General features: G+C 53.8%; 5 protein-coding genes across 5 annotated transcripts; 2 read left to right on the forward strand and 3 right to left on the reverse strand.

The window, feature by feature from the left end:
- Positions 1-351: 351 nt before the first annotated feature.
- Positions 352-4435, reverse strand: HD553DRAFT_128509 (uncharacterized protein). The gene is made up of 5 exons (XM_046176569.1): positions 4073-4435; positions 3595-3755; positions 3006-3217; positions 2679-2910; positions 352-2614 (listed from the first exon to the last, which is right to left on the reverse strand). The coding sequence occupies exons 1-5, from the start codon at positions 4108-4110 to the stop codon at positions 699-701; spliced, it is 2559 nt and encodes an 852-aa protein (XP_046033448.1). The 5' UTR covers positions 4111-4435; the 3' UTR covers positions 352-698.
- A 1148-nt stretch (positions 4436-5583) lies between these two features.
- Positions 5584-11398, forward strand: HD553DRAFT_337155 (uncharacterized protein; the record flags this gene model as incomplete). Its single annotated transcript, XM_046182265.1, has 14 exons — positions 5584-5663; positions 6257-6289; positions 6370-7093; positions 7261-7419; positions 7476-7835; positions 7900-7992; positions 8055-8689; positions 8722-8888; positions 9015-9149; positions 9298-9417; positions 9692-9714; positions 9855-10001; positions 10343-10399; positions 10691-11398. 14 exons carry the CDS (start codon positions 5584-5586, stop codon positions 11396-11398), a joined length of 3441 nt encoding a protein of 1146 aa, XP_046033449.1.
- Positions 11399-11440: 42 nt separating this feature from the next.
- HD553DRAFT_318189 (uncharacterized protein) lies at positions 11441-15821 on the reverse strand. Its single transcript, XM_046180841.1, has 4 exons — positions 14732-15821; positions 14101-14163; positions 11726-13922; positions 11441-11598 (listed from the first exon to the last, which is right to left on the reverse strand). Exons 1-3 carry the CDS (start codon positions 15498-15500, stop codon positions 11755-11757), a joined length of 3000 nt encoding a protein of 999 aa, XP_046033450.1. The 5' UTR covers positions 15501-15821; the 3' UTR covers positions 11441-11598; positions 11726-11754.
- A 1188-nt stretch (positions 15822-17009) lies between these two features.
- HD553DRAFT_345382 (uncharacterized protein) lies at positions 17010-19614 on the forward strand (the record flags this gene model as incomplete). Its single annotated transcript, XM_046183089.1, has 3 exons — positions 17010-18302; positions 18386-18550; positions 18604-19614. The coding sequence occupies 3 exons, from the start codon at positions 17010-17012 to the stop codon at positions 19612-19614; spliced, it is 2469 nt and encodes an 822-aa protein (XP_046033451.1).
- A 1091-nt stretch (positions 19615-20705) lies between these two features.
- Positions 20706-22056, reverse strand: HD553DRAFT_254952 (uncharacterized protein; the record flags this gene model as incomplete). The annotated part of the gene is made up of 2 exons (XM_046177346.1): positions 20706-20932; positions 21297-22056. Coding segments are annotated over 2 exons (987 nt in total), but the record flags the coding sequence as incomplete, so codon positions are not given.
- Between the last annotated feature and the right edge of the window lie 2726 nt (positions 22057-24782).

The following is a 24782-nucleotide window of genomic DNA, read 5'->3' on the forward strand; positions in this document are numbered from 1 at the left end:
TGTTATTTAATAAGTTGAGACAAACAACGTTGAAAATACAGTTCCGGACGGAAATTACGACCGTATTCCTTTAAGACGGACGGTAAGGTGACTTGAGGGTTCGCCAGTGTGGCACAAGAGACGTCAATTCGAATAGACGGGTCTGCCATAAGATTTACGAAAAACGCCTGTTCCGGTTTTCGCTCTTGTCGCCGACTTTGGTTGCATTCTCTGCTCGACGACCCGATGAACCGTGCGTTGGGATCGATATGGCACTGATGCTGACATGAAGCGCCCTATCAACGAGTCAGGGCGATTGTCTGTTGTCAATCGTCCATGGAGGATGTATCAGATCGCAACGTTACTCGAGTACCGCGTAAGTCATTATCTTGATTGCATAGTTGACGCTCGCATCATTCGATGCGCAATATCTTCAAGCCTCATACTGTAGAAGTGCATACAGCCAGTTGAGACCAGCAGCGAGCCCGATCGCTTGGCACCTCCTGCCATACGACACAAGCGCAGCAGCTCGACTTTTGAGTGCGGTAAAGATAAAGTCAACTTTAATCTCAGGTCGAAGGTCTCTTGAAGGGAGAGTGCGTAAGTACGCAAAGAAGCCGTAGCGACCCATAACCCAAAACGTAGGGCTCGTGAGACAATTATATGTTATATTGTACCGCTCATCTGTATGTAGGTATACTGCCATCTCTGTGCAATGATCATCTAGCTGTGGAAGGCAATCCTCTGCCGATCCCCGCCATCCCCGTCGTTCGGCTCGCCGAGACCGGCAGAGCCGGCACAGGCGCCTCGGGCATCTCGATCGTACTCGCCGGTCTCGCTCCCGTCGACTTGCGAGGTATCCGTGATTTGACGGGTACGTTTGTTGCGCTGCCAGGTGGGTCCGCCAGACGCTGCTTGCCCGGCTGACCGAGCTGTGCCGATGATCGCCGAATCGAGCGGCTGGTCGTCATATTGCCTGCGGCATTGCCATACTGAGGTTGAGGTAGTCCCGAGGGCAGTACCGAATGCGAAGCTGTAGGCGAAGGCGAGCGCATCATACCCCGGTTGTAATCCTGACGCGATTGCGGACGATGATCCTGTCGTGATTGCGGACGAGGCAACATGCTGATAGACGCCGTAGTCGTCCTCGATCGCGTTCCCGTTCTCGAATCCGGTCGCGCATAAGGAGCCTTGTTGTCAGTTCCCGATGGAGTGGGTGCGCGGGTGGACGAGCTCGATACCGTAGACAGCTGCGACGACATCCGAGAGTGTGACCGTTCGTGCGTCTGCGTCTGCGTTGGGCGGGTTGCTGGCACCTTGTTCATCATCGAAGGCGGGATGTTGGATCGGATAGGCAACGGCCCGCTATGGGTCGACGTCGACGCCATGCTAAACTCCTGTCGACCGCTACTTTCTTCCTTGAACCGATCCCTGAGCGTCTTCCCGCGATTCGTATGATCGGTGGGACTATCGCCATCCTTCTCGGCCTCGCTACGATGCATCATCTGCACCCAGCCATTGTCGCTCGGACTACCCTCGATCATCGTCAGGTCGGTCTCTTGTTCCTGTTGCTGCAGTGCCATCACCGTACGATTCGACGAGACCGAGGCCGAAGAGACGACCCGCCCACCCCGCTGGGAACGATGGAACTGGTTGGCGATGGCATGTACGCCCTGATGTGCCATCTGCGAGAAGCTGGCCTTGCGCGAGATAACCCGGGGTTTCGGTTCGCCGTAGGTGCTCGCCGTCGAAGACGTATTGGCCGCAGACGTATTGGCCGTCGATGTGTTGGCCGTGGAGGTATTGCCCGAACGCACACTAGCGGCAGTCGACTTGTTGCCCAACTTGCCCATGCGACTCAACAACATCGACGTCTTGCTCGTCATAGCCTGTTGCCCCGCCAACGCGCTGCTCGCCCCTGTACTCTGCTTTCTCGCCGTGCCCATGGTTGTCGCGGTAGCGTTCGAGCTGGTGCTCACATCGAGCGGCCGGAGTTGATGACCGTACATGCTCGCTCGCTTTTCCCTGACGGCAAACGGCGAGGGCGAATAATCGTTATACTGAGGTCTCGCCCGACTCGGCGTTTCCGAACCGACGAGCCCGTTCAGATGCCTCGAATTGGTGGACCGATTGAGCCCTCGAGCGGGTGCCAAGTCGTACGTCGACGATCTGGGCGAGGGTGACAAGTTGGAGATCGTCTGACTCCTCCTCATCCCGCCAGTGCCGGGAGACCCAGGAGAATCTCGACCACGCCTGGATCGCAAGCTGTCCACCCGACCGGGTCTGAGTACTGGCAACTGCGACGGCGTCCCTGGCGAATCGTCCGAACGCAGCGGTCGTAGCGTATGCGACGTCGACGCCGACGAAATGGTCGGCCTGGGCGAGTTCTCGATATGCTCAGACACCGGCGGCATGAACATCGAATTGGGTCCCTGACGCGCTGTGGGTGGCGATGGCGTGCTGAGGAGGATCGCGCTCTTTGATTGTCTCAGGGGCGATTCCTTATCTTCCGGCTGAGCGGCCCGTCTTTCCAGCCGATGTATCGTCTCCAGAGCCTCTTCGTGCGCTCTCCGATGTTTGTCCGCCTGACCAATAAGGTAGGCCATCTCGTCGGTTTGCTCTAAAACACGAACACCTTGATCGCATAAGCCACGAGCCCCTTGTCATAACAATCCCCCTTCACCCGACCCCAGACTCACCTCTGACCACATCCTTCAACCTCTGCACCTCCTCCCCCAACGCCGTCTTTCCCCTCAAATCCTCTTCCAGCAGTACCATCTCCTCGACCAGCCTATTATACTTGGACTCGATGTCGAGAAAGGACGAATGCGCGTTCCGGTGTTCCCGCTCCAGATCGTCGTTGCCTTGTTCGAGGGCGACGACGGCTCGTTTGGCGTTGTCCCTTTCCGAGGTTAGGTTATCTATCGAGAGCTGCAGTGCGGCAAGTATGAGTCGTATTCCCATGGGTCAGCCCATGAATAATGACCACCTTTTCAACCTGAAGACGTCGCTAAGAGCGGACCCACCTGCATCCCCGCAATCCCCTCATTCAAACCCCTAACCTCCTCCCCCAACCTCCTTCTCACCTCCTCCTTCTCCCTCCTCGCCTCGTCCCTCTCCCACCGGACATCTTCCAACTGCCTGCTCGTCTCCTCGAGCTGTTGTGCTAAATGTTCCAGCTCGTCGCCGAGGGATTGGACGTGTGATTCTTGTTCTTGGGATTGGAGCTGGATCATCTCTGGGTGGTCGTCCGTGTAGTGAGGTGGTAGGAGTCCGGATGCGGGTGCGGGGGGAAACGCAAGTGCGGTAGGATCGTGATGTCGTATGTCGTAAAGAAGTAAAATTCAAGCCGGCAACCATGAATACAATCGAGGTCGAAGTCCGAGGCGGATGATAAGTTGCGGGAAGGATACCGTCGAGACAAAGTCGATGTCAAACGATCAAACCCAAGACGATAGAGAGAAAGAAAGAGAGACCCAGATCAGTACGCCGATCACAACCACCACCACCATGAACCTCTCCTTCCACCAACCCCGGCCTTTCCCCCGCCTTTCCTCCGCCTTTTCGTCTGCCTTCTCAACACTGAGAGACAGATTGTAAAAGACGGGAACTCACCGACCTCCATCTTCGCATCCTCGAACAAATCCCTAACCTCATCGTACTTTTCTTTCCAATAAGATTGATCGCGTTCTTGTTCTTGTTCTGGGGTCTTGGGGTCGAAGGTCGCTGGGGTGGTCGTGTTCGTGGTTTCCAGGTCGTGGTGGGGGGGTGCCTCCCTGTTTACAGAAATAAAGATAAAATAAAGAGGGAATAGAGGGAGAAATGGGATGTTCGGTAGTAGAGTGATAGGTGATGAGATGTAGGTTGTTTATGGTTGTAAGGTATTCCCCGTGGAGCGTTCGTATCACCATCAAGTAAAACGAGGTCGAAGTTGAGATCCAATTCGAGAGATTCCGCCGGACAGAAAGAGAAAAACAGAGAAAGAGTCGGGTATAGTATAGTATGTCGAATAAGTGGTAGCTCGATCAGCACCGACGCATGTCATCCAAGGGTCATTCCACAAGCCATGCTATACCGCACGAAATCAACTTACATCCCATTCCCGTTCCCATTCCCATTCGTCTCATCCATGGTGACCTCTTGAAACTCTCCTGATCTCCCAGTACTCTCTTGTTCTCGCTTTATGTCCTATCCCGGTACGCCGTGGGTTTTCCTGACGGTAAGAGTCGACCGCAACTATTCTAGGTGATGAAGACCGTCCTTTGCTGATGAACCCGCAACTACACTCCGTGTTCCTCCCTATCGACCCGTTCCCGAACGTAGTCAAGGCCGATCGATCGATCCTGCGACTATATCTATCAAGAGCAATTGAACGCTCGATCTGTTATAATCTGACGGGTGGTCTCAGTGTCCGAGAGTGGTGGAGTGGTAGATGCGAGTGATCGAGTGATCCCTTTTTGAATATGCTCTTCGACCCTCGCACCACGCGAGCCAAAGTGATGAGGTGGATGGGGAATTGTAAACAAACCCCATTCATATTAGGAAGAAAACGCTAAAAATCAATCAGGGACCCTCAGGATTGCACTTTCTTGTTCTACATAAACTTTCCACGTGCAACATGAAGGCCTCTATTGACCTGGTTTTGAGGTGTATCAAACCGAACTATTCAGATTTCGGGATGACAACTCCAGGTGAGGTTGGTCGATGACATGGTGTTTGATCAAATCGTAATTTTTTGACAACGACAATCTTCTTTTCAACAAACACTGCTACTCTCATCAACACTATTACAATGTCTCAATCTCAACTCACCTCAAGCTTCCCATCCAACAAAAGCCCCCAGATCCTTGCATTTAGTACTCCCAAAAGAAAGAGCGAGCTTGCCGCCACATCCAAAAAGTCCCATCCCAAGTCTCATCCCAAGTCCCATCCCAAGGCCTCTATCAGAGGTCCCGAGGGTCTCCTCTTGATCAGAGCTCCAGAGGGTCTCTTCCAAAGCAAAAAAAGGAAGCTCAAGAAGAACAACAGCGGGTCTTCTGCTAAGTCGGGCACGGGCTCGGGCAGCAAAGGCAGCAAACAGGTCAAAGTGAGTAAGGGAGCTCGAGTAGCAGATCACAAGATTGCTAAAAAAACTCGACATGAACAGAAATCTCCTACCAAGAAGAAGCCCGGACCCCAAAGTCACGTTCGGCCGGGCCTCGTGCAAGAGCCACCGTTCTCATTTCCCCGCCATAAGGATGAGTACAGGTTCTTTTTGTTCAGGCGCAAATATACCTAGCAAATTGCTAATAAACACTGTATAGAGAGGCCAAGGCGGAGGAGGCAGCGGGAAAACGAGGGACGGTGCTTAGGTGGCTTTGGGTTTATATGGTCACTTACATAGTCTTCGTCTTCTTCTTCTGCATTTGTATCGTTATTTGTCGAATGTCAACGCTGGATTTCCACAAAAGATGCTCGAATTATCTGATCTACGGCGATGTCCGATGACTCGCTGAGCTTGATCATCAAGGAGCAAGAAGCAAAGAAGCAACTCTTTCCACCTTGACCTATCCAACAACTCTCTTCGACAACATCCATCATCTACCATGACAATAACATAGCAACATGGTGGCCCCTCTGATACTCGGTGTCCATCATGAGACTGAAGAAGGCAAAGCTGCGTTTGACACAGAACTCGGCTGGTGGTACAAAAAATGTATTAGGCTTGCCTGCAAGCCTGGAATAGTATCACATGGGACTAGAAGGTAAGGGTAAGGTAATGAATGTAATAACGGATGTAGTACAACTGGTACTACATTACAGTAATTACATAGGGGGTGTTCCAGATGTACTCCGTACGGGAACCCCCATCGGGGGTCTTTGCAAAACTGCCCGGCGCGGCCGTTCAGGACGCGTACCGCGGATCCATAACAGAATGCCTGCAAGAACACATGTAAGGCCCGGGAGCGACCCCCGACGGGGATCCCCCTGGACAGGCTGACAGGACGCAGGAATGAGGCAAGGTATGGGTAGACATCTAAATGTAATAACGGATGTAGAGCTATTACAAGGGTACTAGTTCTACATTAACATAACAATACCGAAAAGTACCCCCGGCGGGAGTCGCATACGGGAGTCGCGTACGGCGCGTCCGACGCGTCACGTGACCGCTATAACAACACATCTTGGAACAGGCCAGGTGGGGAATAGACTATGTACGGCCACCTACAAGATGTGCAAGACCACTGCCGGGTCTGGAGGTCCTTAAACTGATAGTACTTGGGCTCAAATGATGTAGGAAGTGCAAGTTTGCCCATACGGCCCGGGAAAGGTAGGTACAGGTTTTGACCATCAATATGTCCCGCACTTGTATCGTGCTCGTGCTGACCCCTTTGGCTGTCTGTCTTGCAGCTTCAGTGCTATACGACATCAGGATGCTTGGCTACCTTCACCTCTGGAACTCAAATTTAGACGACAGTTTACCGAGGCCTGCCTATCAGCTATAAGCGGGAAGGTTCACATAAAAAGGTTTGTCAAGAAGCTCAGGGATTCAACCTCGATCGTGGTAAAAGATGTCTTTCATACGGCAACAGACTTTGAGGACCCTTTTCCGCTGGACACGGTTCTGCAGGCCTACAATGATATGGGAGAGGAGAACTTTATTGCCCACAAGCAAGTGGTTGAAGATCTAGAGGAAACGCCGATTATTCCTCTGCCACCTTCTCCCGCACCCACATCCTCGCCTGCAGCATCTACCTCTGTTGCTGCTCTCCCTACATTGTCTCCTGCAGCCTTGACCTCGCATTCAACTGGCGTAGGTGTCAACTTTATTTCTTCTCCTGCCGCTGCTACCTTGGAATCGACTCGGTTCATCGTTACCCCCTCTACTGGCGTCTTGGTCAATACATCCTTCTCTACAAGTCCTCCAGCCGCCAGCTCAGGTTCATCTACCACCACCACCTTTCCCAATCCCGCTGCCAGTGCTCCAGCCTCTACTTCAGATTCGACCACCACGACCACCTTTCCCGCTGCTGCTGTTCCCGAGCTGGTTAGAGCTGAACCTGTGGTTGGCAAGGAGGAGTACCAGTATCTGGCAGGTTCTGTAGGAGATCTGGCGGAAGGGTTGCAGGAGCTGGTATTGAGCAAGGATGCCGTGTTGGCAGAAAAGTCAGAGACAATCAGGAGGTTGCAGGGGCAGATGAGTGATGCCTGGCTGATAGGTCTTGCTGGTCTGTTGCTGACGTCATTGTTGATCTCGTTCATCCCCCGCCAAATGCTTATGCCAAATGCCAAATGCTGTAGTTGGAAAAGGTCGAGGTACATCTGGATCTGATTGCCCTCAAGGATCAGGAGTTATGGGAGAACCAGGTCGACATCCGCCAGAGGCAAGAAAGGGAACGGACAACCCTTTACAATGCCTGGCAACAGACCAACGCCGAGATGACCGCTGTCAAGAAAGAGGTGAGTAGTGGTAGTTGGGGTTACCGCAGGTCTTGTTCATGCGTGGATAAAAACAGAGTCGTGCGACGTCTCAGAATCTTGGTAGCTTGCAGCAGAAGGATCAAACTATTGATTCTCTGCAAAGACAGGTCGACCAGTTGACTCAGAACGCCGGGGAGGTTGCGGCCAAGGATCAACTGATCCAGTCGTTGCAACAACAGCTGGGCGATCTGCAACAGCTCATTGGGGAAGGCAAGGCCAAGGATGAGGAGATCACCTCTCTTCAGCAGCTGCCCGAGGATATGAATCAGGCCATCAGTGAGGATTCGGCCAAGGATGAAACGATTGAGTCCCTACAGAACCGACTGGAAGTGGCTGCGTCTTGGAAAGGGCTCTTTGAAGAGCAGGAGAGGGAGATGATTGTGCTGCAACAAAAGGTGCGTCTCGCTTGGTAGTGCTTGCCGTTCATTGTTGCTGATGACTTGATCTCCTCTTGATCAGGTGGACCAGCATGAGAATCTGAGCGGGAGCATGAGGTCTAAGGACGCGATCATCGAGGAGCAACGTTTGATCCTGCAAGCCAAGCAGAACAAGGTTGACGAGCTCAAGGCCAGGTCAAATCCGAAATAAAGCAGAACGATCGGCTTGGATTCCAGCTAGAGGAGAGGCACGCGGAGGCTGCCAGCTTCAAAACCGAGCTTGAACTAAAAAACGAGGCCAAGCAGAAGGATCGGCTCGGATTCCAGCTCAAGGAGAGGCAGAAGGAGGTGGCTAAGTTGAAAACCGAGGTGGAATCGCTCAACTCCCAAGCGAGGCAGAACGACCAACTTGGATTTCAGCTAGACAACCTCGAAACAGAGGTTGGGCGACTCCAAGCCGAAGCCAAGCAGAACAATCGCCCTGGGTTTCAGCTGGAGGAGAAGCAGAAGGAAGCGAACAGGCTCGGATCTAGCTTACACGAGAAGCAGAAGGAGGTCGAGAGGCTTGGTACCAGCTTGCAGGAGAAGCAGAAGGCAATTGAGCAGCACAAGGATCTCGCTGCTAAATTGGTAGAGAAGCAGCAGGAGGTTGACGGGCTCGGAGCTAGCCTGCAGGAGAAGCAGAAGGAGATCAAGGCGCACGACAACCTTGCTATCCGGCTCAACAAGAGAGACAAGCAGCTCGAAATTGTCCGAAAAGAGGTCAAGGCGCACGATGCTCTTGCTACCCGGCTTGAAGAGAAAGAGAAGCAGCTCGAGACTCTCAGAAAAGATGTCAAGGCAGGCAACGCTCTCGCTACTCAGCTCAAAGGGTAAGAAAAGCAGCTCGAAGATCTCAAAAAAGAGGTCAAGGCGCACAACGCTCTTGCTACTGGACTGGAGGAGAAAGAGAACAAGCTCAAAGCGCTGAAACAGGAGGCCAAACAGCAAAGCAATCTGACCGTCTCGCTCAAGGAAAAGGAGAAGCATTCCAACAAGCCCAGGGACGAGATACAGAACCTGAAGACGCCGGTGAGTGGCTTGCTCAAGTTGCGGGCCATCATCTCTCGGTAAACTGAGGCGCTTTTCTCTCCCTTGCCGACAATCAGAACTTTTAAGCGGATCTGTCTCAGGAACGTCGTTGATGCTTGCTTACAGGAAAGATCGAGGCCGCATCTGTGGCCAATATGGACTCCACTCGTTGGCGATTGCCATCCATACTGTATCACCGAGTGGATCAAGCTGCCCAACCTCGACAGGACGCAGGGGTCAATGTGATCCCATCAAATCAGGGTGAAAGAGTCGCTCAAAACAAAGCGCTGGTCCTCAAGCAGCTCTAACCCCCTGACCCCTAAGCGACTTTCCCAACATCCTTGTTCCCCGCATCAGTTGACGCAGCTACAATATGGGCGGACGAGTCGTCTCTTTACTTACCTTGCAGTCAGGGTTTGCGATTCCAGAGATACCACCACCATGCAAGAGAGCCCAGCACGGGTGGACGAGGAGGACGAGAAGCTAGTCGGGGAGTTGGGCCAGATCCCAAGACAGCCCGTGGTAGAATGTCCGTGGATCAAGGTCCAACTTTAAACACGGGTACGAGAGGTATGAACAAGCCCCAAAGACAGGAAGAAACAGAAGGTGCTTCTTAGAGCTAGTCAGGGTGGCAGTCGGCTCGGTGACCTTCACTCATGCCGGACCTCTTGCTGCAAGCCATATTTCGGCAAAGGTCGTCAGATGTGGGAGGAGCGGGACCTCTGGCGGGTGCAGTGAAATATCACAGGCTCAAGATATATGCTTCAATGACTATCTAATAGATGATGCCAAATGCGCAACAGTATCTGCTACCACACAGACATCGGTCTGTCACCGAACAGGCACTGACGTAAAGAGTCGGAGCAAAGCGAGCGCAGCCTCGATTTGCCGGTCCAGAGGTTACGGACAGGACCGTATTCGTACCCTCACGTGGAGACCGATAGAGTAGTGATACCATGTCTATAGCGGCGGTGTGCCGGCGAGAAGTTTAGGAAGAGGCGCCTACGGCACCGACGGTTCAAGTCAATTAATGGCTTTGGCACTAGCAGGCCGGCCCGATCAGCTACGGGTGAAACAGCAGCATCGTCGCCGACGTTGACGCTCAGGATTAAGGTAAGCTAATACATCATGCAATTCCCAGTGGCATGGGTTGGATTTTCGATCGGCTATACGGAATAGTTGTCCAGAATTCCAAAACAACCAGTTCCAGCGCCGCTAAATGTGAAACGCGCGCGCTGCCTCATTTCCGGCAGGATGGCGTCGATCGATGCCGGCGTCCATCCCATCCGCCAGAATCTTCAAAGTGATGGTCGTTGGGCATCGCCCTACGGAAGCGGAAGATGAGACATCTATCTGGACCAATCTGGTAGGTTCATATCGGCGTCCATGATCGGCGGACAGGGACGCTTGCGCCATTGACAAACATTTGTCCGAGGGGCAGACGGCTGATACAGCTAACTACTGATCTCGTAGAGGTCGTAGAGACTGCTGCGGGATGCATGATGTCATTGGTACGTAACGGTCATCCTTTGTATCTGCAGATGAGTCTTGACGTCATCTGGTGAACGTTTTCATTCTCAGTCCTCGTCAGGGTCTTATAGAGACCCATGACGTCTTTCCGCAGCAATAGTGATCCTTTGTACTAATTGAGGCTGGCGGGTGGAACTCGATCACATACTTAAAGGGTCAGGGGAAAACAGCGACCGGCTTGAGAGAACTTTGCAACAACCCATCAAAATAGCCCATCATAACAACCCATCAGCGCATCAGCATTGATCGATCCATTGTCGAGGATGTCCCAGTCAACCCGATACTGCCACAGCGCGCAGAGTCACTATTCCACCTGTCAGCCCTCGCATGATGGCACATGCACCATCTTGACAGAGGGACTGGCTGACGATGGACATCGGGTTCTCAAAGCTGAGTGGAGAGCTCCAGCTGACGGAACTAGCAACGAATCGAACAGCGATGCAGCCGCACAGATCCAGTTACCCTGCGTATCACTCCACGTCGTCCATCGTCCACCTGACGCACGAATTCACGTACACGTACAGCAGCCCGCCGGAATGACACCCTGGAAAGTTTACGAACTGTTGGAGGCCTCACATGATGAGCTGGATCCCTCCTCGCGAGACGCCTCGATCTTGAGTCAGGCGATGGAGGCCACAGCAAAGTTCGCAACAGAAACAGATCAGCAGGCCATGGACGCACAAGTAGCTGAAGAAGAAAGGAAACGTGTTCGAAAGGAGGCAGCGGAACGGATCGCTCTCCTCTACAGGAGACGGACCAGTGTTCAGGGTTGGAGAGCAAGTGTCGTCGCGGGCAGGTCACAGTTTTCAGACGCGATTATAAAGATCGCCTCCGACAAGGAATCGAGAATCCCACGGGAAGCTGAAGTCACCTGTCTTGATCAAGTGCTGCAGGAGTGTCAAAGGCCCAACCTGGACAAAGAGTTCTTGACAGCCGTTGTTGCCAAGGTTTTTCTTGAGCCTTTGATGACCGAGTCATGAACTTGTACCAAAGTCTGTTAGAGATGGTATGCTAGTCGATTCCTGAGATTTCTGATACGTGTTGGTGGTTATAAAGCATCAGTAGACATGGGGTGGGTCTATCATACAATGTTCAAAGTTCGCACTGCAAGGGCTGTACGTCACGTAATAACCAGTCAATGCGCTTCGTAGTGTGCGGTCTATGATTGGGAGGGAGCGGTCTGCGATGTATTCAGAAGATTTGCATGTCAATCTTTGTGTTGTACAACCACTATCAGGTATATTACTAGTTCGAAGCGACCGTATCTCGATATCGTCAAGCTGAAAAAGGTCCCCGTCGGTACACACCTCGCCTTGGTCTTGTCTTGCATAACTGATCATCCCTCCATCTCGAACAGGTCGTCGTCCTCGCCCTCTCCCGCCGGAGCGACCGCCACCTGAGGGACGACCGGTTTCTCCCGACTCTCTTGTCGACGAAGGGTCTCGTACCGCCCGATCGCCTGAGGTCCAGCGACTCCCATACTGCTCCCACTCGGGCTAAGCGCTTCGCCCCCGGAGAGTCCGCTGTGGGTGCCGGTGTTGTTGTTATTGAGCCCGCTCGACTGCCGCGAGGTGCTAGGTCGGAGATGCATGCGGGACAATCCGGCGGCCAGCCCTTGAGGCAAGCTTTGACCCGGTGCATGTGCTTCCAGTGCTCGAGTGCCGGGCGAGGCCAAAGGACGCAAGTGTGGCGGTGCGAGATGTGCGTGCTGAACCTCGAGACCGTCCTTGACGGGGACGTTGGACGACGAGATGGCCTGATTGGTGCTATCCCGATGCAAGGGCGACGGTCGCGAAGGCGAGTGCAGGTTGCCACGAGTGGCGGGCGAGCCGTGGTCACCGAGGATGGCTTGTCGATGAGCCGTAAACGTGGGCAAAAAGGCGACCGACGAGTTGCTAGGTCCGAGTTGGAAGCCAGTATCAGGGGGTGCAGTCAGGTACCCTTCGTTCGATCCGCCGGCACCGGCAAACATGCTCGACAGACCTCCGACGGCAGCAGCGGCACTGGCAGGCGGAGCATCGAGGTCTTGCTGCCTGACCTTGCGTCGAGCGTCCTCACCGGCATCGTCCCAGAGACTGCGCAAGAACCCACCATCGACCGCGCCGGCCGACATGGCCTGTCGATGCAAGAGGGCGTCCATGTTGGGCCTAGAATCCCAGCTCGACCCGGTGCTCCCGATCCCACCGAGCGTGTTCGTATCCCCACCAGCCCCGTTCCCAGAAGAAGATACCCACCCGGCCCTGATCCCGACCGAACCCGAGGTGACACCTGGACCACTTCCACTCTCCCTTCGGCTCAATCGCCGAGCCCGTTCGCGCGGGTTCAACAGCTCGGTCAAACTGCCTGGCAAAAACTCTTCGGCATCGGCATCCTCGTCGTCGGCGTCGTCCAGCATAAAGACCTCGGATTCGCGTCTGTTTGACGTGTCCAGGATGGGCCTCGTCATGCCCGATTGTGATTGGGTCGAATGGGTACGCGAGGGTACCGGCGCCAACGACGTCCGCTGACCCCAGATGTCCCTACCCATCTGATTAAACTCGGCGCCGAGAACGGACGACGAGAACTTGGATCCGGGTACCGATCCGGGAGGCATGTTGACGCTGTTCGAATCTGCGAACCCGGTCGTCTTGAGCCCCGGGCGCATGTTGACGGGGTCGGTCGAGGAGAACGATCCATCCCGGTTGAGCAAGGGCGCGGTGAGCGGATTAGTCGATCCTCCAGCACCGAAACTTCGACCGAGGATGAACGACGTCGACTCGCGAGGTGGAGTGCCGATCGGGTCTTGAACGAACGACCCGGACCTGGCGGACATGGGCAGAGGACCGGGAACGCTGAGAGGAACAGGTCGAGACTTGAAATTTTCCGACTCGTCACCCGGACCTCTAGCCATGAGTGTGCCTTGCGACCGAGGGATGGACGAGGACATGGACGGGTTGTAACCGAGCGTCGGCGGGGTCGAGGGCGAGTGTGCGGCTTGAGCGGTCGCAGACCCCGGTCGGTTCAGGGTCGAGAGCAAGGCCGCCTGATGTCGGTTCGCAGGGGAGATGGACCCGATCATCCCGCCCGCGGCGTCCTGTCGTTGGGCTTGCGAGCGAATCGATTTGATCGGGACCGCGCCGGTCCGATCGACAGTGGACGATCCTCGACGGGCTCGTGCGGCCGAGTCGGCCATGTGGCTGTCGAGCGAGGCGTCCGCCTTGTTGGCCCCACTGGCCGACTTGGCGTTGTTGGGCGATTTTAACGATTGCGAGTAACTCATCTTGCCCCCGTTCGTGCTCGTCGTCTTGTCGACGGGTAAATCCATGCCGCCCGTGACCTCGTTCTCGTCCTCTTGCTTGGCTTCCTCCTGCTGATACCCACCGGCGGGCAAGATGTACGACGTCCCACCGTAGACGACCGACTCGATCTCTTCCTGCGGGACCCCGTTCGCGGCGAGCTGGGCGGCCTTTTTGTGTTTCCGGTCCATGGTCGGGGGCTCGTTCGGATAGAGATGGGCCAGGGCGCCTGCGAGCGGTGCCGAAAAGGACCGACAGCGAGAAGAACAACATCAGATGGAATGGCGAGGTCAAGAATAACGTGAAATTTATCGTTTTTGCAGTAAATACACCAGGTCAGCTACCGCCTCAATACTGTTTCTTGATACAGCACGGAACCCGCAAAAGACCCCGGTACGCCGACTCACACTTATGTCCGAACCGACAATTTCCTTTCAAAAACCATTGACAGACTTGTTTCGTATTGCCCGCTAAGGTGTCACTCGGCGAACAAAGTCAGGATGAGGTACGAGACAACCGGCGACCAAAGTTCAAAGTTCAAGTTGATAGGTGATTCGTTTTCAAGGCGGGTGAACAGGCAGGTCGTCGATACATGTGGGCGATCGATGAGTGAGGTGGATGAACGATAGGTGACGAGAAGAGGTCGGATCGTATCGTAGTAGCGGTCGTTTTCAATCCCGGGACGACCGTGATTGAAATGTCGATCGGTGGTCGGTGATGATACCGAGAGTTGTCGTGTTCAGTAGTTTAGAATGCGTATTATTATTGTCGTTATCGTTATCGTTAGAGCGATTCGGTTGAGCCCGTCGGGAACCGTGGATAGATAGATCAACATCGAGAGATCAGAAGAAACGAGAGACGATCGAGATCAGCCTTCCCGATTACAATATCTTGAACTCCAAAGGCCAACCCGACCACCACCCTTGCCCACCACCACCACCACCACCATCACCACCACCATCTCCCCCCGTCCTCAAAACAACCCCCTCAAACTCAAAACAACCCCTCAAACATCAAAACTCGAAAATTCAAACTCACCTCCCTCCCCACCCCCAGAGAGATTATGACTAAAAACACACCCCTCACCCGCCGCACAAGCGCCCATCTTGTAGAACCGACAGGGGACGTGTGAGAGGTCTTTTCCTTTTCCTTGACGGGTCGGGTCGCGCTCCTTTTCTTTCTGGACGTCTTTGTTGCCGTGATCGTGAGTGTGAGCTTTTTCGTTTGAAGGGTGGGAGTGGGAGTGGTCCTCGGGGTGGGAAGAAGAAGCCTTCTTGCCAAGTTTCTTGCTCAACGGACCACGAGCTTGTGATTGACTTTGTGGTTTCGAAGGAGATCCATTCCCAACAGCACCCGAATTCAAGGTCGAGGGTGAGGGTGAGCCAAGGTGAGGATGAGTGCTTCCCACAGTCGTACCCGTCGTACCCGTACCCGTAGTCGTAGTAGTCGTCGTAGTTGTTGTAGCGGTCGTAGTAGTAGGTTTAGAAAGAGTGATCCCCGGTAAAAACCCTCCTCCCGTACTTGCTCCTACGCTTGTGGCATTTCCTGTTGTAGCTCCGGCTACGGGGGATCGCACCTGTTTCTGTTGACCTTGAGGAGAGAGACCTGGAGGTCCTGAACCCGATCCCGCTGGTGGCATTGTCGTCGCCTTCTCCGTCGGATTGAATGTTGTAGGTGATGCCAGTGCTTTCGATTTCGGGGTAGACGGTAATTGTAATGCTGCCGATGATGGTGATGATGGTGACGTCGCGATGGTGGTGCCTTTAGGTGTCGGGGTGGAAGGTCGAGGCGGCGTGGGATCTGACATCCTGAATACTTTTACTGCGGGAGAAGTTGTTTGTACGAGGTGTTTACAGTGCCCAAGCTACCAGCGAGTCGATATGTTCAGGTGGGTGAGCGAGCCTGATGAGGGTACCGGGAATGTCGTACTCGAACTGATGAGAACGCGTTTTCTCGTTCACCGCTCGCCCCGGGTTTCTACGTCGAGGCTTCGAGGCTTCCTTTGATTGAGAGATGTGTGACGTAGATACCTCAGATACCTCAGCAGGGAGAATGGCTTGTGATGTGCTCGAAAGGAAGACAAGGTCGATGATAAGGTCTAACGCTAACGGTTGATCGAGGTCGAGGTGGTCCGCCCTCGGGCTTTGACACGCTGGCACACGCGTCGCCGTGGGTGGGGATGTCGACACCTTCGACCTATATACTCCATCTACTGTTATTCTGAATCTGAACATGCCACCAGATGTACGACCCAGAGCTACTATCAGCTGATACCTAGGTCCCAAGGTCATGTGCCGGCTGAAGACCCGGCGATACATAGCGAGTGCGTTGAGAGAGAGGACACGTTTATCGCCATGTCAAACGCTCAAATCAAGCACACGCATGCAGCACGCAGCGAGGTGTCGAAGGTGTTGATCGTTGATCTACATGATGCAGATGCGCATATCATCATGATCTACACTCTACGTACTCTACAACGAGCTGGAATCTCGGGAGATCCGGGCATGTACAAAATGTACAGTAATATTAGTCTTGCCTGTTATCTGCAATCTGAGACGTTATGCGTTCAGGAAGATCCGCACATTTCGGTGAAGCTCATCGCTTGTGCAAATGTGCAACCCTTCACAAACACTTCCTAAAATCAGTTCATATGGGTCGATTCGATAAGGTCGATATAGCTCATTTGGGCCGTATATATCACTCATCTGCCGTTCATATAGAACCCGCTAGATGCAGACGGATGACGTAATTTAGGCCGCATCTAGCGGGTACTATATACACGTCATATGTACGGGACGAAATGCAGCTGATATGATATATTGATACGGCCGATATGGAGACGAGATGAGCAAATGTAAACACTCGGATTCAGTATCTAGATGAAATGATCAATCGACTAATACTACTACAACCACGCAACCACGGCTCCGAACCACCTTTACGTAGAATCCAGGGTATCGTAATATCTCGTAACAACGGCTGAAGTTTGGAAAGCGTTTCAGAGTGTGCCGCTGTGAGTTATCGAGCGGGTGATCAGATTAGGGTGCCGTCGGTATCGTAGCTTTGATGGCTTACCTCCTTTGATCAACCCCCGGCACCTCAGCCCTGGTGGACAGGCCAGAATACGATCTGTACTTCGTGTGGTTGTGTGGTTGCGTGGTTGTGTGAGCGGTTGAGGGTAGAGGAGCTTTGTGTGGACCCGGACCTTTGGGTGAGTGATCAGTGGCTAGAGATCAGCGAGGTATGGGATCCACTACAGCTGCACCCCGACTGACTGACATTTCCGACTTGTTGCAGTCGTAGTCCGCCTCAAGTCATGTATCAAGACCGTACTCCCAGGGCCGGCGTGCCCCGAACGTCCTACGCTTCCGGCTCAGGATCAAGTCGAGCCTTGCACAATCCGATAACCCCCGCCGGTGGCTCTAGTTCCACTCCTGTCCCGAGCCGAACGACCTCGACGACACCAGGTTTATTGCAGTACGGAGCCACAGCTCTACGACCTAGACCCAAAGATCCGGCAACGAGACCAAGGAATACCGTGGATCAGCACACCGACCCTGTCCGCCGAGAATCCTCGGTCTCTTCGACTCACTTTCCATCTGCACCCTCTCTCCCACCGCCTGTATACGATCGCACCCATGCCGACGACGCATCATCATCACCCGAAGAGGATCATCACCGTTCCCGGGCACAGTCAGCAACCACCCATCGCATCAATACCCCCGCTGAAGCCGACTCACCCTTTCAAGCCCAAGCACGAGACGGACGCCAGCCCGAGCCTGGAACCCAGGTCCAGAACCGAGGTCAAGCTCAAAGACTGCTCTCATCCCAGATAACCCAGCTGGCTATCCGATCCAACGAACATCACGCTCAGCTGAAGGATTTCGACGCATTCAAACAAGGGTTCTTGGACTGCGTCAAAGCGATCGATGGGCTTCTACTCACCACAGAGGGCCAAGGCCGGGAGGTCCAGCAGTTGAAGGATAGGGTTCGAACGTTGGAAGAAGAGGTTGCAGACCTGAAAGCCGGACGGCCCGAGCCGGACGTAGACGAGGTTGCGCAAAAGTCGATAGGCCGGATGGTCAGAGCCGCTGTCGAATTCTGTTACGGAGACGGCACGCCCCCGCCGCAGCCTTACCCCGGCGAGGATGGAGACTGGCCGACGCGTGTTACATCTGACGGTCAGCTCGGAGAGACAGTGGTGCGCTGGAACCTCGAGGAGAACTACACGCACCAGGTCAATGTGCGCGAAAGCAGCCGCATTCTCCAGTTGCTGAGGACCAATCGTGCTGCCATCCCGTTGACCGGCGATCTCCCTCTCGACTCGGTGCCGCTTTACGAAACCCACGCAGACGTATATCGCCAAGCACTCGCCCGCTGTTTCAAACAGGCTGTCGAGGGATATCGTAAACAGCAGGTCAAGGAGTGGACCAACGGTGAAAGGGACCGTGTCGCCCGCGAGGTAGCGGAGCTGGCTAAGCTAGGCGTCGCGGGAGCAGGCAGGTTAGCGGAGCGGAAGGACCACATGGCATTCATGGACTCACTGGCGGCAAAGACGGAGACAGCGAGGAATGGTGATAAGGCGTTGATCCGGGCCAGACTGACGACTGTAAGCATGACCAAGGGTTATCCGATCGGCTGACAATCCCGGCTGACCAACTGACTTTTGACCCGACAACCCCGGCTGCGTAGATGACGAAGTGGATCTCGACCCGCCGCAAGCTTGTTGCGAAGTACTCGGGCGACGAGTACAACTGCCTCGATCAACCCTATTGCGGCATAGCATTGGTACCGGTGAAAGATGGGGAGAAGACGGATATGTATTGGCCTGACATGGAATCGGTGTATTCACAAGCAGTGAGTCCAAGTCGCAGCGACGATGCAAGGATATCCGACTGACCTTCTCGCAGTACATCGATGCCTATACTGCATGCTACGAGCATAAGATTGGGACCACCAAATCGACGGGGACCAGCGTCAAAAAGCCTGATACCGAGCATCCCGCCATCCGAGCGGAACCTTACTGGCCCTCCTGTATCAAAGATTTAGCGTTTGGGCCCCAAAGGTGGATGTTCCGGCAAGAATGGTTGGACGAGATGATGGAGGATCCCACTACAGCCGATCGAATTGAGGCCTGGCTCGTACCTGCCGACCAACCGACGTCTGTCGAAGAAATTCAGCGATCGAAATGGTTTGTCGATAAGAATGCCATCGGCTTACGAGGGAACAAGAGTGCGGCTGCGGGTGCAGGCCGTTCTAGATCTATCAGTACTGTGCCTTCCAGCGTATTCAGCCCTCCTGTCTCCACCCCAATCGGATACACGGAACCTCACGAACGTGCTGGTCCTTCGCGATCTCGTCAACCCGAGACAGCTCCCAAACGTAGGAGGACTCGAACGAAGACACCGACGGACGATGAGTCGGGGGAGTTGCCGGCCGGTGGATCCCGACCTGAACCTGGAGATCGAAGAGGCCGATACGTTATTGCAGACGGACGACCCCCAAGCAGGACGAGTGATTCCATCATCCGTTCAGCCACAGGACCCATCCCTCCGTCGCCTTTGAAGAAAGTTCGTACTGCCCACTACAATTTGAACGAAGGTCTCGGTTTGAGGCAGGAAGAAGACGAGGAAGGGCTCACCGACTCTCAGGTTCATCGAACTCCAAGGGGCCGGGATGCTCCGCCACAACACAACACCCACGCAGGCAATCACGGTATGATGTTGGATCACGGGGTGCCTGCAGCAACCGCGGACATCCTTGCCGGCTTCACCACCGCGACGGAATTGGGTGCGGCGGGATCAGGAGACTTGGATTTCGACGACCCCGACTTCTCGAAGTATCTCAGCCTCGACTTGTCCATGTTCGGGTTTCCAGGTCCCACGGCATTAGACCCTCCGGGAGGGATCGACAGTGCATGAGCATACTGGGGTATCGGAATCTAGGTCATACCTGCAACGAAGGGGACGCGGGTCACACCATCAGCGCGAGGACAGTGAGAAGGGGAAAGAGAACACTTACAATTACGTCACTATTCACGATATCACGATCAACGAAAGGGGAGAACTACCCGGAATGTCTTCAATGTATCTTTTGTAATTACGCGCTGGCCTAGCCAGTGAATTGAGCGGCCTGCGAGGACTTACTGTCGGGCCGGGAAACATCACATGTCGTCCAATACGAAGTCGTCGGGCAAGTCAATTTCTTCGTCTTGCTCCAGCCAGAAGTCAGGCTCGGGTCCCTCCTATCATGATTGACTTTAAATAAAATGTTTACCTTGAACGCTCTCGCTCCGACTCACCCGATCGCAAGAGACGGAGGCCAGACAAGCCCCGTCCTGATACGTGGTAATGCCACAGACGATTGTAGAGGCCTGGAGATTGTCGAGAGGTATGTACCGTTTGGGAAGGGGGTTGTCTCGGTATATACGTATTCCCAGATCCATGTCTCGTGATTGCCATGGATATACCCCATTTGCAAGGGGATAGAACTGTACTAACGCTAGCGTTCTCTCCAGCCTTTTCCCGTCCACCTTGAGATCCACCTTGAGTATGAGATGGATTTTACACATATCTCTGCGACCCGAGTCGTCTGAAACCGCCAAGGCGAAACGATCCCGTCGAGTGCGGCTCCATAGCGTAGAGCAGAACTTAAACCCGTTGTAAATGGCGTGTGTGTATATCGTATAAGCCGAGCTCCGACGAGGTAAAAGAGGACCTTCCGCTTCCCAATACGCATCATCCACTAGTCCCAGGTCCGGATGGTGTCGATCAACGAAGTCTAATAATGGTCGATATCCCTCGAAATGTGCCAGATCGACCAGTACGCCTTTTTGGTAAGGCGTCGGCAGCCGAATCGTCCTATTTGCAGCTATTCCCCGGCTTTCGTGAAGCATAAGGGTACCACGGGCCCGAATCCTATCCGCCAATAGGTTCCTGAGAAATTCGAGCACCAATTCCGATGCGTCCGGCGCCGGCGTATTCAGCAGCGCAAACAGTCGGAGCTCAAGAAGCCATGACCTCATCAACGTGATCGGGAGGTCCTTTTCCTGGCCGTTATTCTTGACCCTAGCTAATTTTCCGTTGTTACGCTCGAAAGCATACGTGCTGTAGCCTGAAAGGGGACCGTAACGCTTGACGGTCTCGACGTGGTGCATCGCGATGTGCCAGTTTATCGTAAGTCTTCCCCCGCTAGCCATGATGTCCTGGGCTGCTTGTGACAGATCGTCGACGGCGACAACTATTAGGGGGAAGGACTAACAGTCTACGCGGGGCTAGGTCTAAGGGTAATGGTGTAATAACGGATGAAGTATATACATACAATGAGCCTATTATAATAAGCACCTATGGGAGATGTAAAAGTAGACCCCTGTGGGGATGTCGAGAGGTGTCTCCGAAGGGACCTCCGAGGGGGTCTCCCGCGGGAGTAGCGACGCGTCACGTGACGGCTATAACAACAACTGTTTCTGTCATGGAAAGGGAGTGGGCATGCAGAATCGACAGCGCACTGCCTACTGAGATGACAATTCGGTACCAGTCAGCTCGGTTTCGCACTTTATGCTCAGCGTCGGGATCCTCCTTGCTTGCGCGCGACTCGTCGGAACGTCTCTTGCCCCGCTTTGCCTTCTTTTTCTTGGGCCTGTCCGGCTGCGGTCTCTGGGAGGGGGCTATACCTCCGTGGAGCGTAGGCAGGTTTGCGAGGACGTCGACTTCTCCTTCTGCGTCGATTTCGGACGGGTTGTCTAAGTCTCGGTCGGGAATCTGGTCGGTCTCCCCTTTCAGAGCCATGAACAGGGCTATCGGTAGCAGCTGCATGATACGTTTCCACTGATCAGCCTTGAGTCCGCTGCCTGCTTTTTCGCGATCTGTGGCGAATTGCTTGGTCACCCGGGCAGGCAGACGACCGAGATGACCGGGGTATACAGCCTCTTCAAACACAGCTACGAAGGCTGCTATCCTGTCGTCTTCATCCACTTCATCCTCGATGTAGTCCTCGAGCGACGAGGGTGAAAAGAGTCGCCGTTGAAGAAGCATGTTTACGAGAGATTTGGCGATTCCCAAGAAGCTATTATGAAGCCCGTCGACAGGAGAGGAATGTCCATGATCCACTCCGAGAAGACGTAGGAGAGGACTGAATCTCACACCGTATCTGTCCTCAAGCTCTTGCCTTCGCTCACGTCCAGCGCGTTCATATTCGAACGCCGCTTTCAACAAGACGTCAGGTGATCGGTAGCGGAAGTTACGCCAGTCGTAACCGGCCGGCTTGTTGATCTCCGCCAGGGTTGTCGAGCACTGGTGGCATGGGTGCATTTTGGACGCATGCGAGACCACACCAATGAGCTTCTTCGCGGCGAGAAGGTCTGAAGCGAAAAGCAGCACCCGTGTCGTCACCAGATGTCGGGTGAGCCTATCCCCGGATCCACGTATGAATTCGATTCCCCTTTCGCACTGTTGCAGGTCGGCGACCACTGGCTCGAGTATACGCGCAAAGCAATCCGGGCCAGGCTCTTTGGGTCCCGGTATTATGCATAATAAGGCCGTATTTTTGGGTTTGAAAGCGATATCTCTCGGTAGGTTCGCAATCGATGCGTATACTGCGCCAACTGAAGAGCCGATTACGCCTTTAGCAGCGAACCTGTTGTAGCGAGAGGCACTCTTCGTGATCAGCAGCGATCGGGCGGCAGCGACATCCAGCGGCCGAGAGGATTGGACTTACCAGTCGCAATTGATCACAAGATAAAGACCCAATGGGAGAGAGGTATGCCGGCAGTGGGGTCCCCTTCCCTCTATAGGCACGTCGGATACACCGAAGTCTTCGTAAATCACCCGTTCATGATTTGCTACATGGGCACGCCACGCCGACCCATGCGATAAGCCTTGCAAGGGCGTGTCCATATCGAAGAGAGGATCATCGACCGAAAGAACCGGGGGCATAGCTTCTTGAGGCGTATCGAGGGTGACGTCTTCTCGCCAATGCTGCAATCGATTGTAGACAGTGTCGTCTTGCAAGAGGAGGGGGAGAATGTTGGATAGCTTGGCGTACGGCATGACCTTACAAGGCGTCCGAGTGTTGTTGATTTGACGATAGATGTGGGTACCGCACTCGCATTCGGGGCTTTTGAGCTCTTCCAAGTGAATGAGTTTCGTCTGATCAGGGAGGCGAACGAATATGGCAAATCGGATTAACGGGTTGTAGATCTGGTGGATGTTGGGGTGGAGATCGAGCTTACCATTCGCCAACAACTGTGGTTCGGGCAGATTATGTAGCGATCGATGAATTCGTCGGGATTGACCCCGATTCTGGATAGGGCGGTTTTGACCGACGTGGTATGTCCTTCGATGACCTCGTTACGTTCGAGTTCCAGACCACGGGTCATCGCTTCAAGTTGGATATTCGCTGTCGCGATGCTCATGCCTGTCGCTTTGCCCCAGGCGATGGATGTATAGATGTGCCGTAGGCCGGGATCCAGGTTGTGATGGCGTGTCTGCATTTCGCCCCGAACCCGCAGGATATGGTCCGGATGGATCTGCTGTTCGTCGTCATCGATATCGTCCTCATCGTCGTAGCCATAGCCACCTCCCTGGCCGGCATCACTATCAGAGTCGTCCCACCAACCATCGCCTATATCACTCGTTGGGCGGTCTTCGTCACTGTGTGATGGCCAGGGTGATTCTTGTCGATGAGGGTTGTCGTCTGCACGCTCGGAGGGGAAGTTCGATGCCACTTCAAGCGATTCTTCATCCCGCAGATCTTGGTACGAGGCAGATTCAGCACGACTCCGATCGCTTGGGTAGGGATCGTCCCACAGTTTTTGAAACTCGTGATAGTCTGGTCGGACAGGAGGGGGAGGAGGCGAGTTCGGAATGGATGATTCCCGAAGAGGTCGAGCTGGAGCTGCAATGGGCTTGCCCGGGGGGTTATGTCGAGTGAATGTACTGTATGATACGGACAGGTATCCCAGGGGGTTTTTCGCACATCGGGTGCACCGACAGAGACGCTATACAGTCGGACCTCGACTAGTCAGTGATACTTCGCTCTCCGGACCAACGGGTCTATCGACTTACCTGACGCCGTGCAGGAGCTGACATGGCAACTCGGCATGACCGTCATCGAGGGTCAAGATGAATAGCAAGGCCGGTCCTGACGGTGGGTGAACCAAGGGCAAGGAGGTTTGCGAGGACAGACGACGATGTCAGACTATGGCTAGGTGCTAGGTAATGCTTCGCCCTGACGACTTGTAGTGTAAGGGTAGGGTGCAGCCTGGCAGCTGGCAGAGGCCAGTCTAGTTCTCCTACCTCACTCGAATCCCTCTAAGTCCTCGATAGCGATATGTTTACTCTAGGATAACGCGTATGTGTTTACGCGTTTGGTCGCGTTCGTGGAATGTCATTAAACTAGATACGGTCGATATGAGATCACGTGACTTTTGTCCGATCGACGAGGGGTCATATATAGATGAGACCAATATACCGCATTTACACGTCATATGGGCCGCATATACACTTCCCATATCAGCTCTGCCGAATGCGGACTATATGAGCTATATCCGACCTCATCTAATCGACCTATATGTCCAAATGTTAGGCAGTGTCACAAACTTGCCTCAAAATCAAAATCTGGGTCTCCTCGACAATAATAATAATAATGATCGATATCATATATCAGCGTGCCCTGCGTGGCATGCGTGGAGAATCTACTCTCTCTCTCATTCGGGTTTGAAGAAAGCTGTTACCTGTTACCTCTCTGGACTCGGCTCGGCGACACGATGTTGCATGGCATGGTACACGGCTAAAGTATGGTCAAGTTTCCCTCTTCTACTCGGTACTAGTGCTGCCAACAATTACGAGTATCACGAGTATATAATCGTACTCGTAATCATTTGCGAATATGAGTACGAATACGAATACCTTGGTTTTCTTGACCACGATTATGAGTACGAATACGATTACATGTGCGAGTATAATCGAGTATATAATCATCAAAGAGTGTTATGTAGAGTGTTGCAGGGTGGTGTGGGAGATAGGCAGACACTCATTCAATCAAAAAGAATAACAAAAAGAATCAGCGCTCAACCACCCAGAAGTAGCTG

Source organism: Filobasidium floriforme (genome assembly GCF_021052385.1).
Source record: "Filobasidium floriforme strain CBS 6241 chromosome Unknown HD553scaffold_24, whole genome shotgun sequence".
NCBI lineage: Eukaryota > Fungi > Basidiomycota > Tremellomycetes > Filobasidiales > Filobasidiaceae > Filobasidium > Filobasidium floriforme.

Excerpts from the sequence above, each read along its gene's own strand:
- HD553DRAFT_128509 (XM_046176569.1), bottom strand. The coding sequence starts at position 4,110 with ATGGATGAGACGAATGGGAATGGGAACGGGAATGGGAT. Across the intron at positions 3,218-3,594 it reads GGATGCGAAGATGGAGGTCG|AGATGATCCAGCTCCAATCC; the intron begins GTGAGTTCCCGT and ends ACGACCACCCAG. Across the intron at positions 2,615-2,678 it reads GTTGAAGGATGTGGTCAGAG|GTGTTCGTGTTTTAGAGCAA; the intron begins GTGAGTCTGGGG and ends TATGCGATCAAG.
- HD553DRAFT_318189 (XM_046180841.1), bottom strand. The coding sequence starts at position 15,500 with ATGTCAGATCCCACGCCGCCTCGACCTTCCACCCCGACACCTAAAGGC. Across the intron at positions 14,164-14,731 it reads CTCTGGGGGTGGGGAGGGAG|CGGGCAATACGAAACAAGTC; the intron begins GTGAGTTTGAAT and ends GTGACACCTTAG. Across the intron at positions 13,923-14,100 it reads TTGTCGGTTCGGACATAAGT|GCGCCCTGGCCCATCTCTAT; the intron begins GTGAGTCGGCGT and ends CACCGCTCGCAG.